This window comes from Barbus barbus (genome assembly GCF_936440315.1).
Source record: "Barbus barbus genome assembly, chromosome: 48".
NCBI lineage: Eukaryota > Metazoa > Chordata > Actinopteri > Cypriniformes > Cyprinidae > Barbus > Barbus barbus.
The window spans coordinates 12067915-12079885 of NC_136726.1; the positions used below are offsets into that span (position 1 = coordinate 12067915).

At 36.2% G+C, this 11971-nt stretch overlaps 1 protein-coding gene across 5 annotated transcripts in view; it reads right to left on the bottom strand.

Annotated features, from left to right (window-relative positions):
• Nucleotides 1–256: 256 nt before the first annotated feature.
• The window catches only part of LOC306866352 (GRAM domain-containing protein 4-like), a 30686-nt gene continuing 18971 nt past the window's right edge, over nt 257–11971 (bottom strand). For 3 of the 5 annotated variants that reach the window (XM_079411508.1, XM_079411510.1, XM_079411506.1), the window contains 13 exons: nt 11637–11662; nt 11392–11483; nt 10921–11012; nt 10574–10622; nt 10400–10471; nt 10251–10294; nt 8577–8686; nt 8321–8475; nt 5743–5890; nt 5562–5655; nt 4904–4994; nt 4747–4815; nt 257–3005 (listed from right to left, as the gene is read on the bottom strand). In XM_079411508.1, coding sequence (XP_079267634.1) covers nt 2889–3005; nt 4747–4815; nt 4904–4994; nt 5562–5655; nt 5743–5890; nt 8321–8475; nt 8577–8686; nt 10251–10294; nt 10400–10471; nt 10574–10622; nt 10921–11012; nt 11392–11483; nt 11637–11662 — 1159 coding nt within the window. In that variant the 3' untranslated portion in view covers nt 257–2888. Of the gene's footprint in view, nt 3006–4746; nt 4816–4903; nt 4995–5561; nt 5656–5742; nt 5891–8308; nt 8476–8576; nt 8687–10250; nt 10295–10399; nt 10472–10573; nt 10623–10920; nt 11013–11391; nt 11484–11636; nt 11663–11971 lie in introns of all 5 variants that reach the window. The other 2 variants (XM_079411507.1, XM_079411509.1) reach the window with 1 other exon arrangement.

Consider the following 11971-nt stretch of genomic DNA (forward strand, 5'->3'; position numbering starts at 1 on the left):
TGTTTTATATTATCTATCTGAATAATTTACTTAAATCTCTAGCTTCCTTAAGCATGTACAGTAGTGATGACCCCCTACACATCATGTTTACCCTTTATAAAGCTACATGTGGAGCCCTCTACTGAAACATCACTCTCTGTGTGCACTGATATATTGGAACTTACATTTGTGTAAAATTAATATGCATTTATTTCAATGTATAACACTGTTTAGGTATGCCTACAAGTGGAAAAATAAAAAATAGAAAACGAGCAATAAAGGTTACAAAGAACTTAATTTATTTCTTCTCCAATGAAGACTATTCAGAGGAAAGCAGGAAAGAGTTTACCAGACATGTACATCCTGGGTAAATACAAATGTTCGATAAACAAACATCCAGTCACATTCAGCACATGAGATTCACTTGGAGTAATTGGACTCATTTTCGGTGGTTGTTCCTCTGCAAAGTCTATTAAACCCAGTCGTTGCGTGGCCATATCAAATGTGATTGTGACAACTGTGAGTTACGTCCAACTAAACAGGTAATTGATTGAAACTTAAAACGACTTGAATAGGGAAATACAGAGTGAAATAATACAACACCCCTCCATGCTATAGCCAACAACTTCCAGGGAACAATAATCATATTCTTTAATCTGGATGAAGAATGTTATAATGCAAAATAGAAGAATAAAATGTTTCAACAAGGCATTTAAAATCCATGATTTTTTTTAGCTTCTTCAACAATCACCACAGACAAAAAAGAAATTAAAAAAAAGGCTAGTTTTCATGCCCCCATTGGTCCAGGGATCAAAATAGCCTTTTGTGGAACACAAATGTATGTAAACAGAACTGTTCTGGGGCAGAAACAGAGCGCAAACAACAATACACATTTATTTGGCAAATGACAATCATTGGTGGTGACTTTTTCCACTTTAAGATTCAATAATTAATGGAATTTGTTTTTTAGAATTCAATGTAAAAAGGTGAAATTAATAAACCAAGGTGCACTATTTATGCGTTTCACAAATACATACTTCTGCACAGACAATATTAGCATCATATTTATTCTAACTAAATGGTCTTACACTATTTAAGTGGCTATATATTTCGAACTTTTATAAACTTGGTAAACAGCATCCAAGGAGTCCAGAGTCGAACCCTAACAGACACATACTGACTCAAAATGATAAAAATTAAAAATTAAATTGTCAAATTGCTCTAAAGAACAAAATAAAATAAGGCAGAATAAGGCAGGTGAGAAACAAGGCTCAAAACGGATAGACCAAATGAAAAAGCAACAGTGCAATTTAGCACAGCACATTTTGAAATGCATAAAAATGAGAAAAGCAAGAAAAGTGTTGGGGACCAATAAGCCAAAAAATCATGACGTACTGTACGACTCTCCTCTCTTAAGAAAGAAAAGCCCTGCTTTTATTCCAAAAGGAGCTATTGAAGGCTGCATAGTCAAAAGTGACAAAATAAAAATACTATGCATAAATTAGTAAAACTGTGTATTTGGAAGTAGAACTTATGTAGCATGTTAATTTTGGAGTTCCCCTACAGACACTTTTATAAAATAAAAAAAATCATACCATACTACATCCATTACAGAAATTAGTCTGTGGTTCTTTTTAAGTAATTACATCTTATTTTGGGGTACAATATTAGCAAATTAAGACTTTTTTCTAACCAGTGCCAACATATTAAAAAAGGCATTAAATACTTCAATAACCTCAGGGCTCAATGATGAGGAACCAGAGTATATTACCAAAACCAATTCATTCTGGTTTAGTTTGTACAGTCCTTTATTTGTGCACATTTGTTTTATGGGTAAACCTGGTGATATTTTTGTGCTTTTAAGTAAAAAAAAAAAATGATTAAATGACAATTCTGTCATTATTTATGCACCCTAATGTTATTCCAAACTAGTAGGAGTTTCTTAAGTTAATATTCTGTTTGACTTTCCTCTGCAGAATATAAATGATTTGAACCCCATTGACTTTCACTGAATGGACAAGAATTCTTTTTTTTTTTTGCATCCCACAGAAGGAAAAAAGTCATACTGGTTTGGAACAACATGAGTGTGAGTAAATGGTAACAGTATTTTCATTTCTGGGTCAACTATCCCCTAAACAATTGACTTCCATTGTAAGGAAAAGAGCAGCTTGGACATTCTGCCTAAATATCTCCTTTTGTGTTTTACGAGTTTAAAACAACATGAGGGAGAGTAAACAGCGAAAAAAAAAAATTTTTTTAAATGTGCACTACTCCTTTAAAATATGAGGTTGTTTCTAGTTAACACAAGTATCACAAATACTGAAGAGAAAATTGGCGCGCCCCAAGGAACAATGTGGCTGGCAGTTACGAGCTGCTTTGCGAATATGGATTTCAGTTGACGGTTAAGTCTGTTCCTTTTCCCCCTAAATCACATCTAAAAGCTCTCAGCAACACTAAGTGCAGTGTTTCTTTGTGCAAGGCCAGCGGTGATGCAATTAAGTGAAAATGGCGGTAAGTTCAGAGACGGTTATATGGTCTGACTACACAAGGATCACACAAAGCCCTCCAAGAGACACAAAGGAGTACCAGCTCCTGTTCTGACACACAAGTAAGAAGCACAACGAACCCCTAACCTTATAAAACAAGACCCATCCTGATAAACACTTGTGTAAGATTATAGTATGCTGTTTGAGAGAACATTATATAAAATACTCCTCCTAATACTCATGTAGAATCTAAAAGAGAATATGAAAAACAGTTTCTTTGCAGTTTCTCCGTCGTTTTGGGTTGGAGATGGGGTGGACAACTTCTGGAAGCCACGGTCTCCGTATAGGGGTTTAGGATAGTGCTACATTAAGATTAGGGCCGCCTTATGGACTACCTTATGTCATATGTTGATCCAGGTGAGACTATGTCTCTGGGTTTGTCACTGTCGTAGGTGCTGTGGAATTCATGATCTTCGTGTACTGAGTGTGAATGGCATCGAAGGCCTCGTCCCGATGAATCATGGCACCAAACACTAGAGGCTGTGGAAAAGACAAGTGACAAAATTCTTAGCTCGTGCTTTCACACTGGAGAATGTCTGACATCAGTATTGGGTTCACCTGGTTAGCCTGACTTGAAATCCAGAAAAATCGTTTTAAGCCGTCTTAAATGTGACAATTAACATCTTTGATTATGATATATTTGATATAACCAATGCTAATAATGCAGTTTCTCTTCAGTTATTTCAGTTAGTGTGCAAGCTAAAAAATTAGCCTACTTGCTTCGTCTTTATCTACAGTGGTGAACAGCTGCTGCTAGTCCTCACAGAGGGACTAGTGCTGATGACACAAATGTACCTTCATGTGGAGCCAATAATAAAATGTCCAAAGGAACCTGGCAGGAAGAGGGGGTGGAATTGAACTCTGGTTCACAGCAAGTGACAATGACCTTGAAAAAACTTAACCTAATATTAAGAGGCAGTTATATAATAAAAGTAAGAATACAGCAAAGGAAAAGTTACATGGGGAGATTTTCTATTTTAATTAATTAATTTAATAAAACCTGTGTGCAAAGATACTCAGTTTTTAGTTTTTGCAAAGAAAAGAGAGGTAAAGACTTTTACATCGTTACAAAAAAAAAAAAAAATCAATTTCAAATAATTGCTGCTCTTTAGAACTCTGTATTCATCAATTAATCCTAAAAGTATTAAGCACAACAGTTTTCAACATTGAAAATAAAAGTTTCTTGAGCAGCATATTAGAATGATTTCTGAAGGATCATGTGACACTGAAGACTGGAGTAATGATGCTGAAAATTCAGCATTGCCTTCAGAGATAATTTTTTTTTTTTTTAAACATTAAAATACAAGACAAATCATATTAATTTAATAATATTACTATTTTTCCTATATAGGCGACACACAGGTGGCCGAGCGGTTAAGGAAATGGACAGCTAATCCATTGTGCTCTCCACGCGTGGGTCCGAATTCCATCCTCGTTGATCGATGGGTATAGCGGTGCTATTAAGTTAGAGAGTTAATGATTAGAGAGTCGGACTCGTAATCCAAAGGTTGCGGGTTCGAGTCTCGGGCCGGCAGCAATTGTAGGTGGGGGGAGTGAATGTCCAGCGCTCTCTCCACCCTCAATACCACGACTGAGGTGCCCTTGAGCAAGGCACCGAACCCCCAACTGCTCCCCGGGTGCCGCAGCATAAATAGCTGCCCACTGCTCCGGGTGTGTGTTCACTGCTCTGTGTGTGCACTTAGGATGGGATGCAGAGCACTAATTCAGAGTATGGGTAACCATACTTGGCCACACACCGAGGGGTGAGAACCAGAAAGGCGTAACTGACATTTCACCAACTTTACAGGAGAGCCAAAACAAAAATTTTACCATAGTTTGATCTGACGGTGTACTGATTTAAATTGTTATAATAATAATAAAAAATTGTATACTCATGATGACAGTACTTTTGCCAGTATATATATCTATCTATCTTCATTTCACCAAAAATGTCATTTACGCCCTTCTGGTTCTCACCCCTCGATATACACTAAAAAATGCTGGTTTAAATACAACCCCGCGCTGGGTAAAATATGGACAAACCCAGCGATTGGGCTGTTTTGACCCAGCGGTTTGGTTACTGCCCAGAAGGTTGGGTTAAACATTTAACCCAACTGTTGGTTGAAAACAACCCAGCATGTGTTCTGTCCAATATTTACCCAGCATTTTTTAGAGTGTGTATATACACACACACACGCACATATACACACACACGCAGTACCTTTAACGTGGATGGCGTTGTAATTGAGATCCCCATCCCAGATCCAGGCAATACTGACAACACTTTGTACTGTTAACAAAAGTGGAGAAATACAGTAAGATACTAAACATTCAATAAAAATAAGTCAACGAACATCAATAAAAAAAATCTGTCAGACCTTCTGAATATCCGTGATGTCTTGGAGCTTGATGACTTTATTTTTCTTTGAGGATGTCGCCCGGGAGCTGGAGCTCTCAAAACACAGGTAACTAAAAACACAAAACACATACTTTTATCATAAGGCTGGCCTGACAAATTCTATACTGTAGGTATAAACATTTATACCTTTGTTTGGAGAAAACGTAATTTGTAAATATTGTTATTTAAAGTCCGGGTGAACCGGAAGTTGCTGCTGACTTTATTTGTGAAGTGACGTATTTCCAGCAGAAACTGAATATTGATTAGAGGGCAGGGTTTTATTTTAGCGCTCCTCCTCTCTGTCTCTCACTCATAGCAACCTGACAGTCGGAGGGGTGTTTAAGGATATTCTGCCCATGCCGTCAAACTTACGTCATCAAAAAAGGAACGCCATTCCAAAGCGGAAGTAAATGTTCCGATTTTGATTAAAAGATTACCAAGACAATTGTTTTTCAGCGGATTAACTTGCACGGATTAATTGTTAACATCAAGACTAGCAATGTGCGATAGTAAAGTAAATAAAGTCCATTGTGATTTCATGCCGACTTTAATGCAATGTTGCGGGTTCTGAAAAAGACCGAAAAACGATTCATTTGCAAAACAACAAACAAAAAAAACTGATATCTGAACATGCATACTTTTCTGTGGCGTAGAGGACACCATTGCGGATGTAGTCGGTTGGCATTTTTCTGTCCCTGTTGATCAAGCAACATCGCCATCCGTTCTCGCACACTGAATCAAATCACACATTGTTTTACAGTTAAACATCAGCATACACACATGAAAACAGTCATAGGCTAGTGCAATTTCTCTTCCCACCTGACAGGGGGCGCTCATTCTCTGACAAGTTGAAGACTTCATGAAAAGGCCCTCTTTTGGTGTTGTAGGCCCGTCCGCTTTCATCCTCACGGCCAATCCCGCATGACATCCCGGCTGACTGATTACCCCGCGCCACCACGGGCTGGATCTGCCGTGAGGAACAAGCAAAACGATTGATTTAGGAGCAGGACGTGCAAGTACAGCCCCAGAACTGCAAGGTTCCTGTGTGTTGGTGAAGGATCAATGCTATCCTTTGACGCTTAACCAGACAAAGAACAAAATTGATCCTCGATCAGCACTGAAGGGCCTCAACAGCAGCACCCATGTGGGGGAAGCTTGTCAATCGTTATTAAACCAGTGTATGTTATTGAGCCAAGCAGCAGCGGTGACCTAGCAGAGTGAATGATGGTCAGTGGCTCAGCTATATGTGGACTCCTGAGATCAGCTGGTGCCAGATTCAGTTCTCTGGGTTGGATGCCAAACAGTAGCGAGGGATGCCTGGAGGGGGCTGAGGACCAGTGCAAAGCTCAAAGCCAGAGTTAAACAGCCACTTACCATAGGTATTACCACTCACCAACACATTACCAAGATATTAGTTTATGTGTTAGAAGTTTGGGGCTGAACAAGACCGATGCCATTTCAGAGAGATTTATGGGCATTTCTTCAACTATGGGCACTTTTAGGTCGATTTTCCTCAAAATTAACAGAAGAACTTTGTTATATACAAAATAAAATTACTTTAAAAATTTTATTCGCATTAAAATCTAGAAACTTTGCAATGCTATCATGATTTATTTTTGCTATATTCTTATTTGCTTGTGAATAGATTGTTTTAAATTAAAAAATATAGTATTATATAAAAACATTAACAAAAATAATTCAAACAAACTAAATCTTAGCGTGACGAATAATAAAGATGAAATTATTTTTGTTGTTGGAATACATTGAAATATTTTAAATACAATTTAAAATGAAATTCTTTACATTATTATGATTACTGATAAAAATATACTGAAAAAAACTATTTTAACATCTATTTGTCCTACTAACACTAATACAAATACTACTACTACTATATACTAATAATATAAAGAACAAAATAAAGCCATTTTATATATCGATTATGTAAAAACTTGATAAAATCTCCTGTTGATCATGAAAAATTATATAAACTACTATTTCCTAAACGTACAAGTCAAGTGGCCACAGTTAAAGAAACACCCTTATATTTGCAGAAAACTATTCTTCATCGTGCATAGATTTAACTTGTCTGCAAATACAACATCTGTAAAAGAAATGCTGACTAACTCCGACACAACTTGACTAAAATGCAACTTATTCAAGGCCAGTGCTCAAACATGACAAAAACCTGGGTCCAACATTACTTAAATAACCATACTGAAAGTAAATGTATGCATATTTAACTTCTAATAAAATTCATCTGATCTCTACTTACTCTCTACAAGCTTAATTAAAAACGACACTGTGGCCACACCAGAAGAGCAAAGCTTTGAATTTCTAGCCACCTACACGAGACATTTATATAATCAAGTGGAAGAAAATCAGAAAGTTGTGTATGAAAACAGAGATGATTGTTTCCTTTTATTTCTCAACAAATGTCTCCATAAAGTTGCTAAAATAGGTATGTGAAAGCTCGACTTCTCTGATGTTGTCACTGCTTCAAAATACTATTAGGCCTATTATAATACACTATACTAGTATACTACAGCAGAGAAACTCTCAGATATAAACCCAGCATGTAACACACACACACACACACACACACAAAATATCTACACTATCTGTCTGATGACGATGGATCAAAAACATCTTGGTATTTTTCTTTACATTTTTGTTGACTTTTTGGACAAATTAGTGAGAAGATGCATTATGAAATCAACAGTTTTTGATCCAATTGCCAACAGATGTTTTCATTGTCATATTGCATATTCCTGACAACACACACACATATATATATATAAACACACATACGCAGGACCAGCCATTGGTGGCAAACACAGGCACTGTTATCAAACCAAAGGCCACACTAGATCCCTACCTTTTCAAACCCAGACAGCTGAGAGAGGAAAAATAACAGAATAAACATGTGACAGACCATCACACAAACCAGAATCCTACCATTAATTAACTTTATGCATCCTCTGTTGCCAGATTTAAAAAAAATAATAATCATGCAGACACCTTTATGTCTTGATCTGTCCTCCATTTTATTTATAATTTTTTTTGTTAGATTATTTCTTTTAAAATCTCATTTGGCATATTTAATTTATATTACTAGTACCAAGGTAAAACTCCTATTCTATATAAACTCTAATCCTATATAATATATAGTAACGTGTTACGGCATATTCTTCTTGCCATCTTGGCCAAGTCACTCTTGAACAGGAGTTGTATCTTAGTTAAATGAAGGCTACTAACTACAAGAGGAAGTCATTGCTCATTTTCAGTCATAACTGATGAGTTTCTCCTCACAAAGAGACAAAGAGGAATCAGGATTAATATTTTACAAGCTTTTCGAATGGGAACAATGACTGCACACGTGCACAGTTTCACTCACCCGTCTGCTCAGAGTGGCATTGTTACGCTCTTTGAGTTGTGGGTCTGTGGGTAAATTGGTCCATACAATGTAGGGCGTGTCATACTTGTCCCTCAGTTTGGGGCAGCTTTTGAAGATGAAGTCGATGATGAAGAATTTGATGCCAGCATAGACACCTAAAAATTTTGCATATAACAAGTGGAAATTCTAGACTTGAGCCCCCCCCAAAAAAAAACAACAAAACTGAAGTTGTAACACATCAAACTGAATTTCTCACCAATCATGAAGCCCATGAGTTTATATGGCAGCAAACAGGATGTGATGAAGGCCACCCACAAACCAACATACAGTTTCTGTGTAATTTCAGGCTGTACCCACATGAACAGACTGCAATGAAAACACATTCATATGTAACACGATCATAAAGACAGCACATATATGCATGTAAATATATATGCAATTAAACATTCTTTTAACAGTGCAGTACTATGCATAATTTATATGAATTATATATTATTTTAATTTATATTCATTACATATACATACAATCTATTTCATAATGGTACTAATTTTCACAATACTGCCCTACAAAGGCAAAAGACCTTAACTCGCTAGAGTGTGAAACTCAGAAAAATTACTTTAAAGTTTTTTACTTGTCCAGCCAAATTAATTATAGGTAGGACACTGGAAATTTGGCAATTCGATGTTTTAGTAATGAAAATGATCTTCATTAAAAAAAAAAACTAGATTTTTACCTCTATTTTGAAGTTAATGTACTCTGCCTTTGCATTATCTGCAAAAAGTGAGATGTCACACTAAGGCAAAAGGCAGTAACTTCCACATGATCAATATTGCATTGCTGATCACCATTTACAAAATAGTTATAGTAACACCTGTCTAAAATCTACTGATCATGGGCTATCTCATATTGGCCATTGCATATAGTAATGTGACTTATTTATGCATTTTTTTTTTGATTGTAACAAACAGCAAGCAGGCATGCTCAGAAATGCATGTGAATTAAACATCTCCGACAACGTTCAGCGCTATGGATTGATTGTATCGGGTTACAAGAAAAGGTAGGATATGGATTTAATTGCGAACTGTTAGGCTACTGATTTTATGATTGATCAGGCTACACGCAACGGCATTCAAGTACACACGCATCCAACTAGACGTGACAGCCTGGTGAATAATCTGCATTACAAAAAGGGAAAAAAGAATCTTTAAAGGTTATTCACAATTATGTATTGCTGCCAAGGTGTCTAGTCTTTACAGTGCTTTGTTATATGGAGCTGTTCGGTAGATGGCGATCTAATTCATTTGTCTACACTGAAATTAAAATGCGGCAGACTTTAATGGACAGTTAAAAAAAAAAAAAAAGGCATAACTCCAAGCCAGCACCGTAACTTCATTTTGACATGCGGCTAAACAATGGCAGAACGCCGTAACTCAATTTGAGCATTCCAAACAAAGCGAAAGAGCCGTTACTGGTATTATACGGTGTTCTACCTTGGTTTCTCCGGGGCTTTTCGAAGTTACGGTTGAGACGACCCATTATTTTCACGGAAAACCAATGAAATTGACTCAATCGAAGTTATGGTCTTTTGCCTTTGCACGGCAGAACAGTGAAAGTAAAACCTATATATTTTTACAAAAAAACCAACAAAAAAAAATCCTTAAAAAAATTCATCCAGTTAATTAATTCAGAAAAAGAAATGAAACTTGCTCTCATTTAATATTATTTTTTTATTTGAAACATAAAATAATGTAAAAATATAATAACAGAAAAATACTGTTAATACACGTTAAAGAGACTATTTGCAATGAATTAAAAAAATCAGCAAAAAAAGAAAAAAAAAAAAAAAAAAAAAAAGCAGAACCGAATGACGTCTCAAGTATTACACACTCATACCACCTGTTCCCACATTTCAATATCTAACATACTCACTTTTTAATCTTTTCCAATACGTCTGCCATCTTTCCAAATAGATTCTGTGAAAACACATCACTTGTGCGTCAACAACTTTATGTGTGAAGCAAAGCAAAAGGTGTCTGTACACTATTATCACAGCTAGAACAAGGCTACAAATCCCTTACCTGTGCTTTCTGTGCAACATCCAAGACCAACTGAAACTTCTCTGAGACTGTAAGTTCTTCCTTTGGAGGTTCCTAATAAAAACAACAAAGCATTAAGTTTTTTTTTTGTTTTTTTTCTCAAGAAATACTGTAACAAAATGATGATAAATGATTCAAAATGTGGCTTATATTTACCACTGGTTCGGAGACCTCAGGCACAATACTCCACTGTATCCTCCAACCTCTAAAAATACACACCAGTTTTAGTATGTATAATTCACAAACAATAAAGCAAAAATAAATAGTTTGAAGCCCATTTTTACATTATAAGATTTAATTGTAACAGGTTTTTTTTTATTCAATAGCAAAAAAACAAAAATCAACATCTCTTTTTAAATGACTTGTTAACTGCATTTAATAAATCATTTTAGGCTAAATAATAATTAAAGGGATATAAAATTATATATATATGCCATTCAACTAGCACATGGGTTTGTGAACTAGTTGTGAATTGAACCAGTGATAGATTATGTTGGACGTACTTTGCTATGAGGTAATTCAAGGACAACCGCAGAATGCCTAAAAATAGAAACATGGGAATAACCCAGCCATGCCAGGCAGCATTCATATAGATCTGTGGAAAAGATGAAAGGGAAGAAGACATTAAAATGAAGGATGGCATGTCAAGGCCATGTTAAAACCACGTCAGCCACCATACAGAAAAAAAAAAAAGTGGTGGCATTAGTCAACTACACTATTGTATTTTAAGATTAGCCAACTTTTATCACACTGACCTACTAAACATTAAATGGTGCAACTGGTCACGTTAAAGTTTTACTTTAACCCGAGGCAGGGCTTTTCTGTGACTGGTGATGTATACATAACAATGAGCTTGGCGACATGTTTTATTTGTTTTCATTATGGTAGTAAGAGAGACACTTTGGACCGGGTGGCTACATAAACATGATAAACAGTGATGAAGTGTTTGAGGGGTTTGTGTGGGTCGTGCTCACAATAAAGGCGATGGCTGACGTGTAGACAGAGTGCCAGCTGGATAAGGCAGAAAGGTTCCTCATGAAGTTAGTTACAGGCTTAGCACCCCGTTCTGAAAACACACACACAGACCAGAACACAATCAGTTTCATGAGGTGATGGAAACAGAGGCTAATTGGGAATTAAAATGGGGTTGTAATCAGTTAAAATATCTAGTGCTATGGCTTGGAGGGGATTTTCTGGGATGCGGAATGAAAACACTCACTGAGTCGTCTCATATTTTCAGTTAATCTGCAAAGAGGAGAAAAGAAAATTAATTATTTAATGAGATCCATTGGGAGGGTGAAATTATAAAGCCAGAAATAGCATGAAAATCGAGCTGGGTTGGGCTGACTACAGTAGAGGCTGAATGTCCTACACATCTCAACATTACAACACTTCTCTAAAATATACAATATAAAGGGGTAATATATAAAAAATGGGTTTTTATCACCCCAGCTTTAGAATGGCATCTGTGTCATTGCAATTATGCAGCACATTTTTATGGTTCCATGATATACATCTGAATATACTGGACAAAATATGTTAGTTTTCTTTTCA